At 39.6% G+C, this 26,912-nt stretch overlaps 1 protein-coding gene across 6 annotated transcripts in view; it reads right to left on the bottom strand.

Moving 5' to 3' along the window:
- Window positions 1–616: 616 nt before the first annotated feature.
- LOC134212860 (serine/threonine-protein phosphatase 6 regulatory ankyrin repeat subunit B-like) overlaps window positions 617–26,912 on the bottom strand; it is a 224,217-nt gene continuing 197,921 nt past the window's right edge. For 3 of the 6 annotated variants that reach the window (XM_062691106.1, XM_062691108.1, XM_062691110.1), the window contains 4 exons: window positions 22,279–22,508; window positions 21,567–21,695; window positions 12,076–12,208; window positions 617–1,307 (listed from right to left, as the gene is read on the bottom strand). In XM_062691106.1, the coding sequence (XP_062547090.1) occupies window positions 1,042–1,307; window positions 12,076–12,208; window positions 21,567–21,695; window positions 22,279–22,508 (758 nt within the window). In that variant the 3' untranslated portion in view covers window positions 617–1,041. Of the gene's footprint in view, window positions 1,308–12,075; window positions 12,209–21,566; window positions 21,696–22,278; window positions 22,509–22,805; window positions 23,018–26,912 lie in introns of all 6 variants that reach the window. The other 3 variants (XM_062691107.1, XM_062691109.1, XM_062691111.1) reach the window with 2 other exon arrangements.

A 26,912-nucleotide genomic window follows, 5' to 3' on the forward strand; every position in this document is an offset into this window, starting at 1 on the left:
TTTCACAACCGAAAAAGATTTTTTTTAAAACCTATGCATTGTATATATACACACACACACACACACACACACACACACACACACACACACACACACACACACACACACACACACACACACACGAAATATTGGTAATACTTTAAATATCTTGGCTGTGCATATGCACAACACATGTTTCGAAATGAACAAATTGATACGCAATTTGCGAGAAAGAATCCACGTGTCTTGGAGGGACTCGAACCCTCTACCTCCTACTCTCTGGATAGGCGTGATAACCCCTACACAACAAGACCACTTGAAGGTCACGTTTGCGGAAAAACTATCATAATCCGAGTACCAACCTCCTCTCTTTTTTTGCAAATTGAATATCTTTCGGATGCTTGATTTGTCTAATCTTCACATGTGCTTTACTGTTGTATATCCACAGTTTTCGTACGGCCGAGTTGCCGAATAATATGCAATTAATTGTTAATACGTTTAGTTTATAAGTTATGTGCATCTCTACCGTATCCGAAAATCTAATAATTCCTTTTGGATTGGAAACTTACATCACCTCCCAAACATTTACATTCAGGCTTGTGATATTTAAATGAATCAGAAATTAAAATGCCTAAAACACAAATGTTTTCCGAATTATTTATAAAATATATTATTTTCATCTCGATTTAAAAAAAATGTACAATTTTTACAGTAATTCTCCAAATTTCCCTAACACGTTTCGTTCATGAAAATGGCTCTATATACATAAATCTTTCCACACTAACCTAGACTATGAATGACGAACTGTTAAAACTATGAAGGTCAAAAATTTAGAAACACTTCCAAAAGTACGAACCTGAAGCTTTTCTGTAGAATTCATTCTAAGCAAATATTCCCTTATATACAAGCGAATTCGACAAATATTTACACATGGGTATTCCCTTTTCTCGCAGGAAACTGTTTCGTTGATGATTGAATACAAAAAGCCTATCATTTTGTTGCATCGTCTAAGTCTCTCTCCATCTACCCCAGGCTGTAACCCCCTCCGTCATTGGCACCCGCTTAGACCTGGTTGGCGTTCACGTTGTTGCCTATCTGCTGCTGCTGCTGTTGCTCGTTACCGGCGCCCTCGTTGCCCGTCGAGCGGTTGTCACCCTCCGAGTCCTTCATGGAGCCACCATCGTCGGAATCGGTACCCACCAGTTCCCGATACTTTTTGGATATCTCTGCCCAGTCGACAACGTTCTCGATTCGGGTCGTATTGACAGTGGCGAAACTGACTTGCGAGCCGAGGGGAGACAAATTCATAACGGACAGAGCGGTGGAATCTGCGAGATTCGTTGGAACAATGTAGGACGCGACGGGAGACACGGGACGCGAATGAGAAAATGGGAAACCAAGAATAAAGGGGGTCAATTCGATGGTCATTTCGTGAAAATTTCATCAATTCTGGAAGGACGCAACTGATTTTCAAATACTGACAAGCTGACAGCACCCAGTGCTGTGTGCTTATCACATTTTGAATGTGATTTAATTACAATCAGTGGCATCATTCGAGACACGTTTAGCACACAAAATTAAAAGTGGCTTCTTCAGCAACGTCTAATGGAAGCTGGCTTTGAAAGTACGATAAAAGGCACATCTCAATTTTGTGTACAACTAAATGATAAAAAAATAAAAACGATTAAAGCTACATCTAGATACTAGCAATGTTAGATTTATTCATCGGATTCCTAGATGAATATGGAAGACAAGAAATAAGAACACTGAAAATAGAAGAAATCAAATATACGATTCAAAGCTACCCAAACCTACTCAGAGCAACCTATGTTGTTTAAAATGTATTCAGGGATACTTAATTTACTAAACGATCAACCTTCAAACAGATTTTAACTTTTTCTTGGCGGAAAGGATAAGTTATGTGCTACCTACGATCAAGTGGTTCAGAATACCAACATGCATTTCGGACTCCGATCGTCACAAACTCTGGTTCCGTTGGGCTCTAATGAATGGTATGAATGTTTTATTTAGAATAAAAATACCTACTATTTAATGTAGCAAGTTTATAAAAAACTGTAGGCTACACTGGCCTGGATATCTACTAATATAGCATGGTATTATTCGTAAACCTTTATTACGTCGGAAGCCAGTTTAATCGCTTCCAGATAATCGTCGACGTAATGATTCTCTGCGTGTTCTTCGGCATGGATGGAACATGATGGTGAGCATGTAGATCCAAAAATAGCCACATCCATTACAAAATTGGCACTGGCTTTGCTGCTTTGTTCTTCCACAGGAACAGTGGCAGTGCTCGATAGATCATTTCCATAAGTTGATAATAACTTAATAATAATTCGGATTTTTTGATTAAAATGTAATGTTTAAAAGATCCTAGAACTTTGTGGAACAAATTATTGTCCTAAATACAAATTCTAAGCCATGAGAGCGGAATTTAAAAGAAATGTCACTGAATGTCATGACATTAATGTCATTTGACACTAATTTGGCTCTCACGCCGCTAATATCAGATTTAGAGAAATGAAAAGAAAGCGTTGAGGGCTACATGTTTATATTAAAAACATAATTTTAAATAACGTTATTATCAAATTAGTCCCATGCAGGGTTCGTATCGCTCACTCAATCTCAGGAGCACAGGATGCTCCCTCACGAAAATTTTCGGGGAGAAATCGCTTTTCGGGAAAGAAAAACAGCCTGGAGAGTGATAACCATTTTTCGCTCACTTCGATTGCCACCAAACGTTAGTTTGCTTTTTTTCTTTCATATTCGAGTCTTTTCGTTGCGTCTTCAATGCAGATGGTAGTAGGTTATGTAGAACAAATAACTTAATGCTTTCATACAGATAGCGTGGTGGTGTGGCTAGAGTAGGAGCATCCCTACGGCTATTATTGTTACTATTCTGGGTTCGAATCCCGGCGCGGCAATACAATTTTGTAATTGTTCTGCGATAATTCTCGCGAAAAGTGAGTGAGTGGGTAAAAGTGATGAAACGAAAAAGGATTTTCATCTAATAGGCAAGATTTTCGTTTATCATCCAAGGCTAATTGCAGAGAAAGATTAATGGGTGAAAGATGATCCTCAACATAAACAACGAAAAAAGATTCTCTCTTGGCCCGAGAAACGCTTGCTTTGGTCTCATTGAAACGAAAAGTTGAAACCCTGGTCCCATGACATCGAAATGACATTTCCCGTCACTGTTGGAGGGGTAACAACAAATCTGGACCTTCCTGGAGTACCAAATTGAGCGGTTTCTTGGGCATATCAAGCAGGTCATCGGGTTTCATTGGGTTCACTATCATATCTACAGGCAGATGCCAGACGTATCTTAAAGAGCGTAATCGAAGCCGTCGTACCTCCATTTATAGACTCCAGACTCGTGTCCATCCATCAACTGCTGGCTTTATAACCTGTGCAGCAAACTCTCGTACTTTTCCAAATGGAGTAATGTGTGGAAATATTTGTATGTTGATGTGTTTGGAGTGGTGAAGGGCCATTTGACCGAAAGCTAATAGGCCGAAAGTTGTTTGGCCGAACAGACCATTAGGCCGAAAGGATCATATAGCCGCATATGTCATTTGGTCGAATAGGTCTTTTGGCCGAATAGGTCATTTGACCGTATAGGACATTTGGCCGAAAGGACATTTGCCCGAAAGGACATTTGCCTGAATATGACATGACCGAACGGGACATTTGGCCAAATAGGTTATTTGGCCGAATATGACATTTGGACAGACGTCTTACTACTCACTTCTCATTTTTCACAGTAAGAAAAGAGAAATGAGAAGTGAGAAGTGAGACGTCTCAATTCTTACTCTTTGCTGTAAAAAGTGAGAAGCGCGAAGTGAGTAGTGAGACGTCATTGAGGAGTAAGAAGTGAGACAACTCAATTCTCATTCCTCGTTTCTTACTTCTCACTGTGAAAAGTGAGAAGTAAGAAGTGAGTAGTGAGACGTTTCACTTTTCACTTCGAACAATTAATTTTTCACAGTGAGAAGTGTTAAATGCGAAGTGAGAAGTAAGACGTCCTCATCCTCATTTCTCACTTCTCACTGTGAAAAGTGAATAGTACGAAGTGAAAAGTGAGACGTCTCACTACTCATTCCTCACTTTTTACAGTGAGAATTTAGAAATGAGGAGTGAGAAATCAGACGTCTTACTTCTCACTCCTCATTGAGAAGTAAGACGTCTCAATTCTCACACCTAGTTTCTCACTTCTCACTGTGACAAATGAGGAGTGAGAAATGAGACGTTCAGTTCTTATTCTCACTGTAAAAAATGAGACTTCTCACTTTTCACAGTGAGCAGTGAGAAATGAGAAGTGAGTAGTGAGACGTCTCACTTCTCACTCCTTTTTTCTCTTTTCCCATTTTTCACAGTGAGAATTGAGACGTCTTACTTCTCACCCTTTCGGCCAATGCACATTGGGCAACGCCGGGAGATTATGAGGAAACAAATATTTTCACCATGATGATAATATTTCAAGATCAAAGTGTCTTCAGCAATGTCAACGCTTATTATTTAAGCTTTATTTCGAAGTTTGTTGCAATAGGGTGGCCCCACTACATTTTGAGATAAAATTTTTAACTTCTATATTTATAATTTAAGCATTGTACGATGTTCTAGAAAGTTGTTCCTTATTTAATTTCGAGGCACTTTGCTGAAGAAACCATTGTTGTACGTCATTTATATCATTTGTTATGATAATTTTGAATAATTATGTTAGGTTACCCTAAAAAATAAACATTTTGATTGTAACTTTTTAGTTTTAACTTTTATCCAAGTGACGTCTTCGACAAAGTTTTGGAGCCTAAAAAATGCACGTTTTGGTTACATAACCGAGTGAATTCATTGGTGGATTGCATAGATAACACTGTTTTTCTTGCAAAAATCCGTTGTTTTCAAATGCCTGTATTTTAAATGGGGGAAAAAGGGGGATCCATTTTTCCCTGGGTTAGACAGAGAAAGGGCTAAGGATTCCTCTGCATATTTCGGTATTGGGGAATTAGAAGGAATTCGAGGTTTTTCCATCATTTAAAAAAATGGCTTTATGTACGAGGAAATCAAAATCATCAGTTCTAGAAGTATTATAAAACCGAAAATTCCGCTCAAATTCGTCAAAAACAAAATGTTTATAGTAATCAGTAGGCGTACACACGTAGTGAAAGTATTGGCGATGCTCATTTTTTGCCATGAAGGTCACCCATACACAAACCGTGCGCAAATTTTAAGCTCCACTTTGGTATATGTTGCAATAGGGTAGATTCTCTGATCTTTGAGCAATTTTTTTTATTGTTTTCTATTTCACACTTTATTTTTTGTTTTTCAATTTTAATTTATATCGAGATACCGTCTTCTACAAAGTTTAAGAACTGCGTTGTTTGATTATTAACCCGTTAACGCCCAGTGATCTATTTATAGATCAGAAGCGCTCAACGCCCAGTGATCTATTTATAGATCAGTTGCATTTTTTATATTTGTTGGGAAGTTTTAGCTCTGAAGTTATACATGTCTTCGTCAATATTGTTCTATGAACTAATATCTTTCATATGGTAAACAATTTAAATCGGAACTGACTCACTAGGTGGCGTAAGCGTCCATAGGAAACTTAACTTTTTCATACATAAATCAAGTAATGAGTAGTGAACGTCCAAACAGGATCACTCTATACCTCAAGAACCTGACTAGTTAGCTACATGGAGTCTTCAGCAAAGTTGTTCAGAGGATCTTGGCGGCCCAACAACTGATCGAAATAATTCTGAATTTTTCATGAGGTGGCGCTAGTGATCATACAAACATTTTCTGCATAAAACATCAATCTGTATTTCAAGAACCTGATTAGTTAGCTACATGGAGTCTTCAGCAATATTGTTCAGAGTACCTTGGCAGGTCAAGAACTCATCCAAATAACTCTGAATTTTTGTACGAGGTGGCGCTAATGAGCGTTTGAATTTGTTTCGCATAAAACATCAATCTGCATCTCCAGACCCTGACTAGTTAGCAACATAGAGTCTTCAGCAAAGTTGTTCAGAGTACCTTGGCGGCTCAAAAACTGATCGAAATAATTCTGAACCTTTGTACGAGGTGGCGCTAGTGAGCATCCAAACTTATTCTGCATGAAACATCAATCTGCATCTCAAGAACCTGATTAGTTAGCTACATGGAGTCTTCAGAAATATTGTTCAGAGTACCTTGGCGGGTCAAGAACTGATCCAAGTAACTCTGAATGTTTGCACGAGGTGGCGCTAGTGAGCATCCAAACTTCTTCTGGTTTCGCTAGTGAGCATCAAAACTTATCCTGCATGAAACATCAATCTGTATCTGTATCTGTATGTGGCTAGAGTAAGCGCATCCCTGCGGCTATTATTGTTACTATTCTGGGTTCGAATCCCGGTGCAGCCATACAATTTTGTAATTGCTCTGCGATAATTCTCGCGAAAAGTGAGTGGGTAAAAGTGATGAAACAAAAAAGGATTTTCATCTAATAGGCAAGATTTTCGTCTATCATCCAAAGGTAACTGTAGAGAAAGATTGATAGGTGAAAGATGATCCTCAACATAAACAACGAAAAAATATTCTCCCTTGGCCCGAGAAACGCTTGCTTTGGTCTCTCTTTTCAAAGCGTCAAAACAACCACCAATGAAGTTTATTTCGATGTGCAACCAAATGTTGTAGGGAAAAGTGTGGGGGAGGCAGGACGAGAGATAGAGAGAATGAGTGAGAGAGAGATAGAGTGAGTGTGAGAGAGATAGAGTGAGAGAGAGAAAGAGCGTGAGGGATAGAGATAGAGTGAGAGAGATAAATAGTGAGAGAGAGAAAGAGTGAGAGAGAGATAAAGAGCGAGAGGGAAAGAATGAGAGAGTGAGAGAGAAAGAGTGAGAGAGTGAAAGAGAAAGAGTGAGAGAGTGAGAGAGAAAGAGTGAAAGAGTGAGAGAGTGAGAGGGAAAGAGTGAGAGAGTGAGAGAGTGAGAGCGAACAAGTGAGAGAGTGAGAGAGAAAGAGTGAGAGACAAGAGCGAGAGAGAGTGAGAGAGAAAGAGTGAGAGAGAAAGAGTTAGAGACAAGAGCGAGAGAGAGTGAGAGAGAGTGAGAGAGAAAAAGTGAGAAAGAAAGAAAGAGTGAGAGGGAGAAAAAGAGTGAGAGGGAGAGAGAGACAGTGTGAGAAAGCGAAAGAGGGAGAGAGAGAAAGAGGGAGAGAGAGAAAGAGGGAGAGAGAGAAAGAGTGAGAGGGAGAGAGAGAAAGAGTGAGAGGGAGAGAGAGAAAGAGTGAGAGGGAGAGAGAGAAAGAGTGAGAGGGAGAGAGAGAAAGAGTGAGAGGGAGAGAGAGAACGAGTGAGAGGGAGAGAGAGAAAGAGTGAGAGGGAGAGAGAGAAAGAGTGAGAGGGAGAGAGAGAAAGAGTGAGAGGGAGAGAGAGAAAGAGTGAGAGAGAGAAAGAGTGAGAGGGAGAGAGAGAAAGAGTGAGAGAGAGAGAGAAAGAGTGAGAGGGAGAGAGAGAAAGAGTGAGAGGGAGAGAGAGAAAGAGTGAGAGGGAGAGAGAGAAAGAGTGAGAGGGAGAGAGAGAGAGAGAGAGAGAGAGAGAGAGAGAGAGAGAGAGAGAGAGAGAGAGAGAGAGAGAGAGAGAGAGAGAGAGAGAGAGAGAGAGAGAGAGAGAGAGAGAGAGAGAGAGAGAGAGAGAGAGAGAGACCCTGCCCCCCCCACCCTAGCCGGATTTTCTCCGGTCTCCGTGCATCTCCCAAAAACTATATGGTGCTTGTGTCGATTATAATTGCTATCGATTAAACTGCTTAATCGGTTCAATTATTTTTTCATCATTTTCAGCACATATGACACAAAATTGTAACCGTAGATTTTCAATTAAATTAGTTTAAGTTTAATATTTTAATATGTTGAGATGTTCCTGAAAAAATAAAGTGATTATCATGAAAGTGAGATAATTCGGGCGTTAATGGGTTAAGCTAAGTATTTACACTGATCCTCCTACTGAGATATCCTCAATTTCTGTTATAAAATACATTTTGAAGTGCTTATATTTTTGAATGGGGAAAACGGGGATCCATTTGTTTCGGGTGCTGAAAGGTTATGGCTTGCGGTTTAATGTGTATATTTTGGTTTAGGGAAATTCAGGGGTGTTTTCCAATCATTTATCTAGAAAATAACCATATTGAATAAAAACAAAAAATATGCTATTAAATAACAACAATTTGGATTGAAAAAGAAAAAAATTACTCATATTTTAACCACTTAACCTTCTAATAATATTAAATAACATTTATAACAGAATTATGAATAATTAAATATTTCTAACAAGAATCAACAATAGCTAAAAGCGAAAGCATGGACACTGGACACTCAGAACATGGGACAGAATTGAGTGATCGGTGTGGAGAAAAATCGAATTTTTGAACCACCCTAATATATATCTAGATAAAAATTAAATTACGCTTGAAAAATCTAATTTTATGTACCACCCTAGCGATTTTAAAGTAAAATCGATTGAACGAGTGATTTAAACAACCTACGATTACACTCTGTTCAGTAAAGTGGTTAGGTTGATAAGCGTTGATATTATTGAACATGTTATTCTACCAATCGGTATATTAAGTAAAGATGCGCTGGAAATATATAAGGAAATTATGATTACTATAAACATTTTGTTTTTGACGAATTGGGCGGAATTTTCGGTTTTATTACACTTCTAGAACTGATGATTTTGATTTCCTTGTACATAAAATAATTTTTTTAAATGATGGAAAAACCTCAAATTCCCCAATACCAAAATATGCAGAGCAATCATCAGCCCTTTCTCTGTCTAACCCAGGAAAACATGGATCCCCCTTTTTCCCCCATTCAAAAATACAGGCATTTGAAAACAACGGATTTTTGCAAGAAAAACAGTGATATCTCAGTGATATTATATAACCAGAACGTGCATTTTTTTATGCTCTAAAACTTTGGCGAAGACGTCACTTCGATAAAAATTAAAACTAAAAAGTTACAATCAAAATATTGATTTTTTAAGGTCACCCTAACATAATTATTTAAAATTATCATAACAAATGATACAAACGACGTACAACAATGGTTTATTCAGCAAAGTGCCTCAAAATTAAATAAGGAACTACTTTCTAGAACATCGTACAATGCTAAAATTAGAAATATAGAAGTTAAAAATTTTATCTCAAAATATCGTGGGGCCACCCTATTGCAAAAAACTTCAAAATAAAGCTTAAATAATAAGCTTTGACTTTGCTGAAAACCCTTTAATCTCGAAATATTATAATTATGGTGAAAATATGTTTTTCCTCCTAATTTCACGGCGTGGCCCACTGTGCAATGTCTTATTCGGCCAAATGACCTATTCGGCCAAATGTCCTGTTCCTGGTTCGGTTGAGGAGATTCTCTTTCTGGCCCGCGTCAACATCATCAAGCTGACTATGTGGTAGATCTGCAGCAGATGATACCATGAAAGAGGTAGATTGGTGTGAATGAAGGAGTGCTATGCTGTGGCGCTCATCGTTCGCCCGTGGTTGACATTGATGAACGGCTAAATCACATTAATCAACTCGGTAGCTGAATCCGAGCACCGATGGATAGATATCGGTTTTGTGAGACTGTAGTTGGGCACTGGTTTGAAGGGCCATTTTGCTGCGATGTGATCAAAGCGGGGATATTTTCCCCAGATTTGGTTATTCAAGGACGATGGTTGGTTGTCAAGCAAGACCTGTGCCTTATCAGCTCTCTTTCTACTCTTCCAGCTGGCTACCCACACTCCTGCCGTCTTCCTCTTCGTCCACTTGCGCAAGTAACAAATAGAATTTCCACGTAACTTACATCTTTTCCAGCTCTATTCTGTGTGCAATTACTTTCGAAGTCCGAATATCCCAGATTTCACCAACGATTTTTAACCGATTCGGAACGTATTCGGTTGACTGTAGATAACCAAAGCAAGATATAAAAGCTGTAATTAACCTCTCAGCAGCCTTGTTTCACTTGGTGCAATTTCGCTAAAAATATGTATCCTTGTGAGTTAAATCAATCCAAGAGATATCTTATTATATATTCGATCTTTTGCATAGAAATAAGCGACAAATTATAATGTTTGTATATAATGGTAATATTTATCTTTGATTTCACTGAAACAGAACAATGCATTGCACTATGGTCCAGGATACAGATTTACGCATAAAGATGCATTTTACGCCAAAACTATTTAAAAAAACTGTTGTTCTACAAAATTGTTCGAAATAGTAAGGCCATCATTATGGTGCAACCAAAAATAGGTGGCCCATCATATAAAAAAAATAGAAAACTTTTTTATTTACTTTTTGGAATATTGACATGTTATGTTCTACAAAGTTATAGCGCAGCTTATTCCAATCAATTTTGCTAAAAAAACTTTTTTTGTAGCTCTTAAGTTGGCTGATTTAGAGAAATTTTACTTAATTGGATTTTGCTATATATTGGTGTTTTGCTATAAGAATATCGTCTGTATCTTCTTCCATTGCCCAGTTATATCAATTTATTTGAAAAAACATGATTTTAGTAAAATTAGTAAAACTTGAGATAAAAAATAACATATCCCCAATTTTTTGACATAATAAAGAATATGAATTTCTCTTTCAAATGCCGTGTAAACATATTTTTTTGGTCTGCCCTAACCGGAGATATCAACTTATGAAAAAAATGTAATTTTGACAGAAAAACGATTATAACTTTTGATCGGTAAAAGATATTGAGCATATTCACCCATCAAAAGTTGCATTTTTTTGAGCTCTAAAAGTCACCTGAAGACGACTTTTTCGAGAAATCCAAAACAAAAAAAGTAGATTAAAAATACTGTTTTTTGAGGTACACCCTAATCCAATTAAGTAAAATTTCTCTAAATCAGCCAAGTTAAGAGCTACAGAAAAAGTTTTTTTAGCTAAATTGATTGGAATAAGCTGCGCTACAACTTTGTAGAACATAACATGTCAACATCCCAAAAAAAAAAAAAAATCTAATTTTTTTATATGATGGGCCACCCTATTTTTTGGTAGCACCATAATGATGGCCTTACTATTTCGAACAATTTTGTAGAACAACACTTTTTCTAAAAAATATAGTTTTGGCGTAAAATGCATCTTTACGCGTAAAACTGTATCCTTCAAGATGATGTATGTCGCTTCTGCGGTATACATGTGGAAGACTCGGAACATCTGTTATGCCATTGTCCGGCAATTTTTAGAAAAAGATTACAGTTCTTCAACAGGGGGCTGATAGAACCCTCTGAAGTTTGGAGAACAAGTCCCAATTTGGTAGTGCGATTCATCAGAACCATAATACCGTATTGGGAAGACGCTGGTAGTCAAGGTGATGCAATTGCTCTACATAGCAATGATGCGTCAACTTGACAAAGCTATATGAAATGGGGCATATATCACAATAGATCTAACAAATGGTCGCAGTGATTAAAATACCCAACAGGGAAAAAAAAATCTGTATCCTGGACCATAGTGATCGTCGATAAATTTTTTTTTAATGTCAACCTTATAAGCCATATAAGCATTGATATAACAAGTCCCTTCAAAGCTGACCCGTTTATTTAGTCACTCATCAAAACATAAATACAAACCTTTCATTGGAACCCAATGGATGCAGAATAAGTGGTACTTAAATAATAACAATATCTAAAATCTGTCCTATTTTGAAGAATATTCCCTGAATGACTCTGAAAGCCTAAATTATTTCTGAATGACATTATGGTGCGATTGTTTGCCAAAACATCATACCTCTAGTCTAATGAAACCTAAAGAAACAGTGATCAGAAGCCTAAACTACTGCAATCAATAACATACTGCGGGCACGGCAAATCCTCACTTCGACACTCAGTAGTAGAACAAAGTTAGAGAAAAGTACGATAAAACATCAAAAATTCAAACGTCACACAACGAAACGGGAAAGAAAAACGAACACAAAATCTCTTCAAAATTCAAATCCAAACCAAAAACTACAACACTCCGGTTAGCCGAAGGTAGAAAGGCCAGAGGTAGCAACTACGTCCGGGAGATTGATGCATTTTGACTACCAAGCACACGTGCACACCTTTTGGAGCCACCTGACCTTTCTTCACTTTCGACAACCATTTGGCACCGGCTTTGGAGCGGGGACTCTGCTGGCCCCGGTGGAGGTTCATCATCTGCACCAGCGACGGCCGTTTCTTCTTGACCAGTTTGGCCTTGGGGGGGCGTGCGATCCGGGTGTTGAAGGGGGAGTTTTTTTGCGTTGATTGGTTGGCGAGAGTGCGTTGGAGAGTGGTTTTCGTGTTGGGTTTTTGCGATGAGCAGAGTGAACAGAGTGGGGGGAAAAGAGGATAAATTGATTAGTTCATGTGTTGGTGGTGCATTTAATTATGTATGGAAGGATGTGAAGCTGCTTCGTTATTTTCGATTCCCAATATCGTGGCAATATGCATTGGTAACCAGTTGGCTCGGCTTGAACGATATGGAATTCGAAATAACATTCGGTTAAAACAGATGCTGCTATCGCTGCACCGGGGAACTCAAAACTGTTATGTGTTCAAAAAGGTTGAGATTTTAGTGTACAAAATAAATTCATCGTAGATCAGTGGTTATTTAACGAGATTCTTTAATATTGTGCATGTGATAGTTTATTAATCTCGAGTTCCTGTGATGGCCAAACATGACAGAACATAAACTGCCGTCGGGACAGGTTCCGTTGACTGATACACTTATGATGGTGGGGCAGGAAAAGCCAAGTTATATCCTGAGTAGAATCTTGGTCGTTCGAAATCAATCTGATCTCTTAAATATCCGCATTAAAAGGTCGAAATCTTTTACAGTTGTCATTTGTTGCACATTTTATCAAATAAAAAAGTGTTTCAAAGTTATTTTCCTATTGGCAATGACACATGACTCTTGGAAACACACAAAGCCATTTAAGATCGTAAAAGTACTTCAGAAATACATTTTTCGAGCTGATTGGAAGTATTTCACAGAAAAATTTGAATAATAGGGAGACATTATTTTCGTAGAAATGATAGTTTAAAGAAACTGTTTTTTTTAGAAATGCTATTTTCGAGAAATGTTCTATACCTGGAAATGTTTTATTCAAGAAATAGTTACAAATAGATTACAAAGAATCGTGCGTGATAGTGAGAAATGGAAATGCCCATGTGTTCCCAATGTCTAACATACTTATATGTAACGTCGCGCACCCGAATAAAAAACAGCGTAATGTTTTAAAGTCTGCTGGTACATATTTGATGTACAGACCGCTACAAGTATTATTAATGTATTATGTCCAAGAGGTCTTACATTGGGGAAGGCTGAAGGGGTTTAAATTCGAAATTGTGTAACGCATCTCTCTGCTTGTTGCAACAGATATTGAAGTGGGCTCTTCATCGAAGCAGATGTAATGTATTTTTTTTTAATTTTTTTTTCAAATTATAATTCTAATCAATACCTAGCTATTAAAACTTCGATTCAGCTCGATTGTCATGGTTAAAGTATATTTCTAAAGCAATTCCAAAGAGTATGAAACGGCTGATAGTGTGAATCCAAATAGACAGCTGCCTTAAAAACAAGGAAATATACGGTTGCATGAATTAATGCATCAAGAGTTGCAAAAAATTCCATAAGAGTTGAAACTGTATAGTTGATTGGTTTTCATTTAGCCGTTATTTACTGAATGGCTTGCATAGTGAATTTACATAGGGGAACTGTACCGGTTTTGGCCATGTTCCTAATTTGGCCAATTTATCGAATAACTCCAAAAATAAACCAATCCGCAAGGGTTTTATTAGTTCCAACAAGAGATATATCCCTCACGCTTAAACGCTGCTTTGAACTGATCGATTAGTTTGAATAAATATGAATTTTTCAGGGTTGGCCAAATTAGGCACTAAGTTGGCCAAAACCGGTGCACTTCCCCTATCAGATTTACTAGCGTTTTCGTTTATGATTAATGAGAAGACCCTAAATTCTGGATCATAGTTTCCAACAGTATGCTTCAAGCGTATCAATTTTTAAAATTCGTGGAATCAACTTATTTATATATTCATTCATTTAAATAACTTAATTCAAAATGTAAAGTAGTAACAACAAAACTTTCTTGAAAAAAATATTTAAAAATTATAAAGCCTTTCAACAAATACTAAACTCAATTTTCATATGAAAAATTAATAAACCTTTTTATAAACAAAACCAGTGGATTGCGAGTCATAATACAGTTCTGCATAAAAACCTTATACGTCAAAATTGTATATTTTCTAATACAATTTTAACGTATACAATATTAATCAATTAGGGATGGGCGATTCACTCACGAATCGGTCAAATGAACCGACTCACTAGAGAAAAATATTGAAACACGATTCTTTTTTGAAGAGCTACGACTCATGACATCACGATTCATTTGAATACAACTGAGCGAAACGAATTGGTTCGACAAATTTATGTCGTTATGTGAAAAGCAGTAAACCTTTCTCATGAGATGATATGGTTGTGCTGAGTGAAGTAAACTGAAATTAGGTAAATGAAACAAAATTAGGTAAATTTTGAGATAGATTGCATTCCAGTCCAATACACAGGTCGTTGTTTCAACTATGGCACGAGATCGTTGATTACTTAACAAACATTCTCAAAATATTTTACGATGTCTCCGTGGAAATCCCATCGGAACATAACATTTCACTTTCGAAAACTGCTGTTCTATCCAACAAAATGGCAAAGCATGTACAATCCACTATATGGATCATCTATCCTCTGTTGTCAAGAAGTTGGCAAACCTTTTAATGGTTGGCTTTGTTTTTCAGAAAGAGACGAAACCGATCCGAAAAAAAACATGGGTTTAATGCGGACGACAGTTATGAAGTTGCTTATCAATCATTACTTCGCGAAGTAGAATCCAGAAACGTCAAAAATCAAGTCGAATACCAACCGGCAACCATCTGCCTGTTAACAATGATATTTGGAAGCATTTTGATGACAGCCATCCAAGATGAATCGAATCCTGCGATTGCAGCAAGATATAACAGCACCAATATTTTCCTGAACCTCTTCTCAAACGCACTTGCGATGGTCAAGAACGATGGTCAGGTAACCCGACTGCCTTCAGCATTATGTTCGAACGATTGTGCATACTCTCGAGTACCATCAATTCTCAAAGACTGGACAGGGTTATACGGACAAAAATAGCCTTACTTCGAAAAATGTCGATTTTTTTTTCGTTAAGCACAATGTTGAATTAACCCATTTAAAAGTGGAACTTTATTAAAGATGTACATCGAACAATGTGTGAAGCGTTTATTAATAAATAAATGAATATGCATTAAACTTTCACTTTTTTACTCCATTTTGCGAAATGGACCATTGAATCGATCGAAAGAATCGATTCTTTTAAGAGAGTAAATCAGGTACGATTCGCTCATTGCACTGAATCATTTTGCCCATCTCTATTGAATACAACCATTTAATTTAATTTTATTAGATTTTTTATTAATACAGAATCTTTTTAAAAGCTCACATAACCTTCCGGAGAAATTCCTTACTGAACTTCCGAAGGATCACTGACGGAGCTCTCGGAGGAATTCCTGTTTTTTCTCAAACGACTTCAGGAGGAATTTCTGACAAAACGACTTCCGGAGGAATTCCTGATGGAACGACTTCCGGAGGAATTCCTGATGGAACGACTTCCGGAGGAATTCCTGATGGAACGACTTCCAGAGGAATTCCTGACGGAACGACTTCAGAAGGAATTCCTGACGGAACGACTTCCGGAGAAATTCCTGACGGAACGACTTCCGAAGGAATTCCTGACGGAACGACTTCCGGAGGAATTCCTGTCGGAACGACTTCCGGAGGAATTCTTGACAGAACGACTTCCGGAGGAATTCCTGACGCGACGATTTCCGGAGGAAATCCTGACAGAACGACTTCCGAAGGAATTCCTGACAGAACGACTTCCGGAGGAATTCCTGACTTAACGACTTCCGGAGGAGATCCTGACAGAATGACTTCCGGAGGAATTCCTGACAGAACGACTAGCGGAGGAATTCCTGACAGAACGACTTCCGGAGGAATTCCTGACAGAATGACTTCCGGAGGAATTCCTGACAGAACGACTTCCGGAGGAGTTCCTGACAGAATGACTTCCGGAGGAATTACTGACAGAACGACTTCCGGAGGGATTCCTGACAGAATGACTTCCTGAGGAATTCCTGACAGAACGACTTCCGGAGGAATTCCTGACAGAACGACTTCCGGAGGAATTCCTGATGGAACGACTTCCGGAGGAATTCCTGACGGAACGACTTCCGGAAGTCGTTTTCTCAGAACTCCTCCAGAAGTCGTTCTGTCAGGAATTCCTCCGGAAGTCATTCTGTCAGGAATTCCTCCGGAAGTCGTTCTGTCAGGAATTCCTCCGCTAGTCGTTCTGTCAGGAATTCTCCGGAAGTCATTCTGTCAGGATCTCCTCCGGAAGTCGTTAAGTCAGGAATTCCTCCGGAAGTCGTTCTGTCAGGAATTCCTTCGAAGTCGTTCTGTCAGATTTCCTCCGGAAATCGTCGCGTCAGGAATTCCTCCGGAAGTCGTTCTGTCAAGAATTCTCCGGAAGTCGTTCCGACAGGAATTCCTCCGGAAGTCGTTCCGTCAGGAATTCCTTCGGAAGTCGTTCCGTCAGAATTTCTCCGAAGTCGTTCCGTCAGGAATTCCTTCTGAAGTCGTTCCGTCAGGAATTCCTCTGGAAGTCGTTCCATCAGGAATTCCTCCGGAAGTCGTTCCATCAGGAATTCCTCCGGAAGTCGTTTTGTCAGAAATTCCTCCTGAAGTCGTTTTGTCAGAAATTCCTCCTGAAGTCGTTTGAGAAAAACAGGAATTCCTCCGACAGAACGACTTCCGGAGGAATTCCTGACGGAACGACTTAAGAAGGAATTCCTGACGGAACTTCCGGAGGAATTCCTGACGGAACTTCCGGAGGAATTCCTGACGGAACTTCCGGAGGAATTCCTGACGGAACTTCCGGAGGAATTCCTGACGGAACTTCCGGAGGAATTCCTGACGGAACTTCTGGAGGAATTCCTGACGGAACTTCCGGAGGAATTCCTGACGGAACTTCCGGAGGAATTCCTGACGGAACTTCCGGAGGAATTCCTGACGGAACTTCCGGAGGAATTCCTGACGGAGCTTCCGGAGGAATTCCTGACGGAACTTCCGGAGGAATTCCTGACGGAACTTCCGGAGGAATTCCTGACGGAACTTCCGGAGGAATTCCTGACGGAACTTCCGGAGGAATTCCTGACGGAACTTCCGGAGGAATTCCTGACGGAACTTCCGGAGGAATTCCTGACGGAACTTCCGGAGGAATTCCTGACGGAACTTCCGGAGGAATTCCTGACGGAACTTCCGGAGGAATTCCTGACGGAACTTCCGGAGGAATTCCTGACGGAACTTCCGGAGGAATTCCTGACGGAACTTCCGGAGGAATTCTGACGGAACTTCCGGAGGAATTCCTGACGGAACTTCCGGAGGAATTCCTGACGGAACTTCCGGAGGAATTCCTGACGGAACTTCCGGAGGAATTCCTGACGGAACTTCCGGAGGAATTCTGACGGAACTTCCGGAGGAATTCCTGACGGAACTTCCGGAGGAATTCCTGACGGAACTTCCGGAGGAATTCCTGACGGAACTTCCGGAGGAATTCCTGACGGAACTTCCGGAGGAATTCCTGACGGAACTTCCGGAGGAATTCCTGACGGAACTTCCGGAGGAATTCCTGACGGAACTTCCGGAGGAATTCCTGACGGAACTTCCGGAGGAATTCCTGACGGAACTTCCGGAGGAATTCCTGACGGAACTTCCGGAGGAATTCCTGACGGAACTTCCGGAGGAATTCCTGACGGAACTTCCGGAGGAATTCCTGACGGAACTTCCGGAGGAATTCCTGACGGAACTTCCGGAGGAATTCCTGACGGATCTTCCGGAAGAATTCCTGACGGAACTCCCGGAGGAATTCCTGACGGAACTCCCGAAGGAGTTCCTGACGGTACTCCCGGAGGAATTTCTGACGGAACTCCCGGAGGAATTCCTGACGGAACTTCCGGAGGAATTCCTGACGGAACTTCCGAAGGAATTCGTGACGGAACTTCCGAAGGAATTCCTGACGGAACTTCCGAAGGAATTCCTGACGGAACTTCCGAAGGAATTCCTGACGGAACTTCCGAAGGAATTCCTGACGGAACTTCCGAAGGAATTCCTGACGGAACTTCCGAAGGAATTCCTGACGGAACTTCCGAAGGAATTCCTGACGGAACTTCCGAAGGAATTCCTGACGGAACTTCCGAAGGAATTCCTGACGGAACTTCCGAAGGAATTCCTGACGGAACTTCCGAAGGAATTCCTGACGGAACTTCCGAAGGAATTCCTGACGGAACTTCCGAAGGAATTCCTGACGGAACTTCCGAAGGAATTCCTGACGGAACTTCCGAAGGAATTCCTGACGGAACTTCCGAAGGAATTCCTGACGGAACTTCCGAAGGAATTCCTGACGGAACTTCCGAAGGAATTCCTGACGGAACTTCCGAAGGAATTCCTGACGGAACTTCCGAAGGAATTCCTGACGGAACTTCCGAAGAAATTCCTGACGGAACTTCCGAAGGAATTCCTGACGGAACTTCCGAAGGAATTCCTGACGGAACTTCCGAAGGAATTCCTGACGGAACGTCCGAAAGAATTCCTGACGGAACTTCCGGAGGAATTCCTGACGGAACTTCCGGAGGAATTCCTGACGCAACTTCCGAAGGAATTCCTGACGCAACTTCCGAAGGAATACCTGACGGAACTTCCGAAAGAATTTCTGACGGAACTTCCGGAGGAATTCCTGACGAATTCTTCCGGAAGAATTTCTGACGGCACTTCGGGAGGAATTCTTGACGGAACTTCCCGAGGAATTCCTGGATGAACTTCTGAATTCCTGACGGAACTTTCGGAGTTTTCGAAACTCCGGAAGTTCATGCAGGAGTTCATCCGGAAGTTTCCCCAGGAATTCCTCCGGTAGTTCCTCTAGGTATTCCTTTGGAAGTTTCTCCAGGAATTGCTCCGGAAGTTCCTCCAGGAATTCCTCTGGAAGTTCCTCTAGGAATATCTCTGGAAGTTTCTCTAGGAATTCTGCAGGAAGTTCCTCCAGAAATTCCTCAGAATATTTTTACAGAAATACTTCTGAAGGTTTTACGAAAAAAAAGTTGGAAAGTTTCTCCAGGATATCTATGGGAAATTCCTCGGAAAGTTCTTTCAAGAGTTCTTCCGTGGATTCCTAAGAAAGTCAAAATGTCTTCATGAATTCCTTTCTTATGACGTTTCTTCAAGTTTTTCTTGGGATTTTTTTTCGGAAGTCTCTCAGATAGTATTCCGGCAAAAAAAATCAGAAGCAATTATTCTAAGTTTCCTCTAAACATTTTTGTGGAGTCCAATTTTTTTAGATGTTTTTTACGATTAGTCCCGTAGAATGTCCGCCAGTTTTTTCCTCTTAGAATTTTTACTGAAATTCTCCCTGGAGTTCCTCCAGCAATTCTATAAGGTATATTTGAAAACTTCTTCAGTGTTTTGTTATCGTCGATCGTGGATGAATTGTAGTATTATGTTTGAAGAACATCATCGTTAGAAGAACCAAATCAATATCGTATGAAGAACGTCAAAGGCGAAACACAGAGTACACTGTTATAAACGCATAATGCGAATCTATATAGATGACAATTTGTTGAAAAACTAAATAGAAACAAACACATAATCGCACCATAAGTTGAGATTGCATGTCAGTCATTCTCCCTGAAGTTCCTCCAGAAATTGCTTGAGGTAAACTGCAGAAAAAAATCTTCCAGGAACTCCTTCAGTATATTTATCCAGACGGAATGCACGATGGAATTATCGTGGGAATATTCGAAGAAGTTCTTGAAAGGTACTTCCTGAAGTCCTGAAGGATTTCTTGAAAAAATCCTGAAGAAATTCGACAAGGAATTTCTGGTTGAAATCCTTATACAAATTTTAGAATGGTTTTCGTACATTTCGGGAATTTTTCAATTTTCCTGGATTCCAATGGATTTCCTGGAGGAATTTCCAAGAAAAAATCTCAAAGAGTTGTTGAAGAACTTTCTGGAGAAATTCGCAAAGGAATTCTTTGTTTAAATCAATAGAAGTTTTTGTACGAATTCTTGAAAGAATTTCGGGTGAATTTCCCGATGATGTTGCAGAAAATATATTTTTTAAGGAAATTCTAAAAGAAAAGCAAGAATTTTATTCCAAAAAATTCCTAATTATGACGGCTTTGGCAGGTTTTGTTCTATTATTGTCAGAGGGGTTTTTATGACTGATTATGCTCAAATTTTGCCTAAACATTCTTTGCATATCAAAGAATAATGAGGCCAAATTTCACTTTTTTTATGAATTTCTTAAAGAATTTCAGACCAAAACATCAAATACACCAATAGGACCAATAAGGAATCCGAGATGAGCCAGCCTAGGGCTGCAAGTCTCGTTAATAAAGACATATAAAAAAAACCAATAAGATATCTGTCAAAAACAATTCAATATCTGCCAAACGTAATCTAGTTTTGTGAGCAGCGTTTTCGGAAATTATTCAACTATCATTTTTTAATTTAATTTTAGTTTTATTCGGGAAATGATTCGCAGCTTTAGAGAAAATATGTATATGCTTGCCCGAGCATAATTGTAAAGGAAGATGTGTTCAATTCTAGTTACAGTTGAGGTAGGTCGCCAACCATTAATTTCTGCATACTTCGATGTTCGAAGTAGATAAATGTAATATGAAGTTGACTGAAAATATATATTTCCGATAGGATGAACTAACCAGTAAAAATGATATTTTAACAAAATGTACGAAAACCATTACCCTATTTATTACTAATAGCCCTTCAATAGCCAACGGCGTGGTAAAAAATATTCGTAGGCGTGGAAAATTTCATTTTTGACGGCGGTGGCGACGTGAGAAAATGGAAAATCACCGGTGGTGGCGTGGCGACGCACAGGTCTAATTATTACCAATACCCCTATATGTATGATCAAAGCCTGAATTCATACTCTAGAATTTTTTTTATAACAAGAAAATAGCTTTTCTCATTAATCATAAACGAAACTTTGAATATTTCTGATGTTTATTTCAGCGGACTGAAAATAACGTTTTGTAATGTAGTTTCGAGGGTTATGGTATGATACTTTAGTACCGTCGTGCGGGGCTTCTTTTGACAAATCGGGGGCTACTTTGGACATTTTGAAACAAGAATTACAGCGTAAATTTATCTCAAATTGTTATTATCAACATGTGGATGTCTTGATGATAGTTGAATGGCAACTTTCTGTTTCAAATTTGATATTTTTTCCATTTAGTTTTTCTAGGAAATCAAAAATCCAAAGTAGCCCCCGGAGTCAAAAGAAGCCCCGCACGACGGTACACGGACTTTTTATGTGGTTTCCAATATGGGATAGACCAAAATGCCATGAAATCAGTACAAAACAACTGACCATCAGTTCACCTTTCTTACCTCATGCACTAAGGATCCAACTTACCCGCAGCTTTTCTACGATCCACACGAACCACGTGGTAACCAGGTTCATCGGCGATGGAGCCGTCGAAGTTCGATGCATGTTCCGGATCAGCTTCGACAGACCGTACTTCCACTCGATGTCCGATTGAGCCTTTCGTAGTTACACATTCGATCGCCCAGGGTAACACAAATTCGCAGAAAATCGAGAATAAACAAGCAAAAACCGCTGAAGCATTAAGGCGACTAAGCATTGAAACTAGATTTACTCTAGGGGAAATGAACCAAGAACAAGGAAAACAAACGCAAAAACTGAAGAACACGGAATGGAAACAATTGAGGGAGCAATTTACTTGGTCATATAACGCACACCCACCAGGCCACTGACGAGTCGGAACAGATTCTGGGCCGCTGATGGAACCGATGACCCGGCAATGATTCCAGCAGGACCTTCACTCGGAATCATTCAAACTCTTCATTGATCCCTCTTCGGATTTTGGAAAAACGGTTAAAGTAGAAGAGTGAAACGGAAAAGAAAACGTGACTGTGAGAATCGAAGACAGACAGGGAATAGAAGCCCGAAAGATGGGTGTGCGCCCTTACCAGAATAAACTACAAACTTGGTTTAGCCAATGGATCTAAAGAAACATGGATATGTACAGGTGCAAAAGGGGAAAACCAATTAGTGCAAGTTCTGAATTAGGGAGGTTTATGTTTCTTCGTTCGTCATATGATACCTGAATTCTCTGGTACGTATCAGACATCATAGCAATGAGCAGATTGATAAGGACAACTACTGATACCAACATGTAAATGCCAAATACAATTTTGAACAAGTACTCGGTCCAATATGGCTGCGTTCTCGGGGTATTGGAGGTCATTTTATCAATTTGTGTTTGATCGGTGGTGGTTTGACCAAATACAGCGAAAAAGAGCAGTTCAAAGGACAGAATCGGATTCATGCGCACTGCAGACGGCGCCACAGTGGCAGCGGGCGGTGGTTGTGGTGGTGGTGGCAGGAGCGGCGGCGCGGCAGCGGGGGCAGTTGGTGATGTTTGTGAAGGCGGGGCCGGTCGACGTCGCGTATTGGTCGGGTCCGGCGACCGATGAGGTTTGGACAGTCCGATTATTGATTTTACGATTTCGTTTTCCAATTGGGCATTTTAAATCAGTTTCGACACACATATACACGTAGATGGTGGTGGGAAAGAAAAGGGGAAAAAGAAAGAAAGAACAGCATTTAGCGACCCTGAGCACGACTAACCTGAATGCGTTGGTAGGTATCCGACATCATCGCGATAAGAAGATTAATTAGTACAACTACGGAGACTAACATATAAATGCCAAAAACTATCTTGAAGAGGTTTTCCGTCCACTCGGGACGGGTCGATCGCTGCGAGTTGATGTCGTCCGGTGAGGTCTGACCGAAGACGGCGAAGAACAGGCGCTCGAAGGCGATGATCGGCGTCATCGGAACTGGCGTTGGCGTTGGCATTGAGGGGGGATAGGAAAATCATGTTAGATGGACTGAACCCGGCTGCGGGTGAGCTTTGTCCCTAACACCTATTCTGATCGGGATTCCAATTCGGTGGTTTCACTGGTTCTTGTTGTAGAAGTAGTAGTTGTTGTTGTTGGTGATGTTGAGGTCTGTTTGTTGTATTTAGTGTTGATGAAGGCAGCATTCCATGCCTTTGACTGGCTTAACAAGTCAGTTGATTGAAAGCAGGCATGCGAGAACTAGACTACTACTAATAATAAGCGTGGTTAGTGAAATGAATTATTTGTATCAAAATAAAATTACGAATAATCCTTTAGGAAAATAAAATAAGAATATTTCGACTATGGTCCCTTGGATTTTACAAAAATCTCTGCGTTGACGAACTATAAATACTCAACCACGACAATTTTAGATACATATCTTAACAAAAATACCTCCTGTTCGCCGAATTTCAGTGAAAGCGTAAGTATAAGTTTTCTGATATCTCATTACATAAGTTTGGAAAATGCTTAACTTTGTGATGTGATCATCGGCAATAATTATTGAAATAAAATGTACATAGCTTCTAGAGCTATTATGTAAAATTGACATAAAACACTAAGAATGCTTGAACAATATCAGTCAATAGTTTAATTGACACTTTGTGCAATTTCACTGATTCTAGTGAATCACGGAGTAGTAACCATAGATATGTGTAGTCAGTCAAAGCTAAGCTAAGCTATAAGTCTTCACAATTCTTCCATTTACTTGCACTTTAATCAGCTTTGTTTCTATCAACAGATACGCATTTTGTTTTTTACTTGAAAACTTCTATCGTCGATCGTGGGAGAGTTGTAGTCTTATAATTGAAGAACATCAACGATAAAACCAAATTGGTATCGTATGAAGAACATCAAAGACGAAGCACTGAGTACACTGTGAAAAACGCATAATGAGAACCCATGTAGGTGACAATTTGTTAAAAAAACCTAATAGAAACATACTCATAATCACACCCTTATTTAACATCACGTTGAGCCATGCTTACATGTATAGATAACCATGGAATCACGAAAGCAGCTACTCCAGTAAGGCTTGGTAGCCGCGGTAAGGTCAACCCAATAGACAAGAGTACCTTACCAAACCAATGCAAACGGAAATTACTTGGTAGGTACCGACTACCGACGGTGTGGAGGGCGATTTCTTCGACACAAAAGGGTAACGTTGGGAGCAGTTAGTGGAGGAAGTGCATGCACCAACTGCACGAAAACGAAACCGTTAATATAGCCAGGAATTGAATACAAATCGATCCAGCGGATTAACGACAAACATGAGAATTTTGACCGAGCAGCTCGAAGCCATCCAGTATTTTGCGATCGATAATGACGGCGTGATTTCCACTCATCGGACATTCAAGAGGTACAAAACATTGGAACAAGCCATGATTGAAAAAAAGTCAAAAGTGTTGATGTAAAATTTTAATGCTTAAGATCAAAGTTCTCCAATATTCCGCAATAAAATGTTTCTGGGCGAAATGCATCCAAGCAGATGTAGCTATAATGAGTTCTAGTATAAGAGCAATATTTCTTTTCCAACCTCATCAAATTTTATTACAAATCTTTGCAATTGTATGGTACTTAACTGAATTGCTTTTAATAAGATTCCCATTTCCACTTAAAAACCAACCACTGTTTATGCGGGTCTTCCACGAAAGGCTGAATCACATAAGGCTGAAAACTCATAAGGCTGAAAAAGTAAAAATCTTACATAAGGATGCAATAACCAATGAGAAACGTGAGAAACCAATTTTAGTGGAAGAATTCACATTTGACGTTAATAGGGGCACAAACTAAAATGATCTGAAACCTTCATGCAACTTCTTGTTATCATTCAATTTTTATAGAGAATTATTTTTTTTAGTCTAAACAGCTCAAAAAATTTTAAGGAGACATGGAAAGGAACAAGACTTTATTTACTATGTCTGAAACTTGATTATGCATATGTACAACATGTGATAGATTTAGTTCGGAAAAGGTATTGGAGGGTAACCTTCGGTGGGGTTTGATCCCACGACCCCAGTTCGCATGACAGGTGCTTTCCCTACTAAGCTACGAAGGACCTCCGTTGTCCACCGCAGAGCTTAGCGGGTACTGATGAAACCAAATTCCCAGCACCAGGTGCCAGCCGATCTCTCGCAATACATTTTCAGAACTAACTCTCTCAAATGTATTTTTTTACACACATGTCAACCAAGTAGGATGAGTATTTAGTATTAACGGCGCTCAATGAAGTAGGGTTGTGTGAGGGATCAAACCCCACCGAAGGGGCGGTTACCCTCCAATACCTTTTCCGAACTAAATCTATCACATGTTGTACATATGCATAATCAAGTTTCAGACATAGTAATTAATTTCCACTCCGGGTGGCTTAATACCCGGCATATAGGCAATTAACTTTGAATGTACTGATCTCGAGTGGCGATCTCTCTTCGCTTGTGTGGTCGTGTTGGGATCTGACGACCAAACTGGCACAACCTCACACAACCCTACTTCATTGAGCGCCGTTGCTGATGAAGCAAGTGTGTAGGAGCCGGACAATACTAAATACTCATCCTACTTGGTTGACATGATGTGTACAAAAATACATTTGAGAGAGTTAGTTCTGAAAATGTATTGCGAGAGATCGGCTGGTACCTGGTGCTGGGAATTTGGTTTCATCAGTACCCGCTAAGCTGCGGTGGACGACGGAGGTCCTTCGTAGCTTAGTAGGGAAAGCACCTGTCATGCGAACTGGGGTCGTGGGATCAAACCCCACCGAAGGGGCGGTTACCCTCCAATACCTTTTCCGAACTAAATCTATCACATGTTGTACATATGCATAATCAAGTTTCAGACATAGTAATTAATTTCCACTCCGGGTGGCTTAATACCCGGCATATAGGCAATTAACTTTGAATGTACTGAAGACTTTATTGTTCTTGGTTCTTGTATTTGATTTTTGATTTTTGCCAGAATAACTTTTTTTTTTTTTTTTTTTTTGCCTTTCTCGTATACTAAGTATACGTAAAGGCTATAATTTCACTCCAAAACCAAACTTTTGATAGAAGGCTCGGAGACCCATAGTGTTATATACCAATCGACTCAGCTCGACGAATTGAGGTGATGTCTGTTTGTGTGTATGTATGTGTGTGTGTGTGTATGTGTGTATGTGTACAAATTTTGTAGACACACTTTTTGGAACTTAGCATTACCTGATTTACTCGCAACAAGTTGCATTCGACGGGGAATGCGGTCCCATTGTTTGCTATTGAAAATTGGCCTGATCGGACATTGCATTTCAGAATTATTGAAAATCATTGTTTTTTCCCAAGGGTCCCCTTGGAAAAAAAAAGTTCAAAATCGAAAAAAGAATATTTTTTTCAAGAATGGTGGCAATGCGTAGTAATTAATGCAAAAACATACAAAATGATAGAAAAATGCGATCTAGACCCCTAAAGTGCTTTTTTGACCTTTATCATGTGATATTTCAATACATAAGCATGAGAAAGGCATCATCGCCGCTAGGTGGATTAATCTGGGTTTTTATTCTTTATTCTTCTCACTTCTTTTCCTTCTTTATTCTTTCTACTTTCTTCTCCCTTTTTTCTTCTTCCTTCTTTTTTATTCCATTTTTTCTTCCTTTTTCCTTCTTTCATTTTCAACCCATCCTTGTTCCATCTTCCTTCCCCGTTCTACCTTCTTTCTTCTTAGTTCTTCCTCCATAGTTCTCTCTTTATTCCTCCTTCATTGTTCCTTTTTCCTTCTTTCTTCTCCTGACTTCCTTGTTCCTTCTTTCTTCTTCCTGTTTCTTTTTTCTGGATTCTTCTTCCTTAATTTTTCTTTATTCTTCTTCCTT

Source organism: Armigeres subalbatus, chromosome 2, assembly GCF_024139115.2.
Source record: "Armigeres subalbatus isolate Guangzhou_Male chromosome 2, GZ_Asu_2, whole genome shotgun sequence".
Taxonomy (NCBI): Eukaryota; Metazoa; Arthropoda; class Insecta; order Diptera; family Culicidae; genus Armigeres; species Armigeres subalbatus.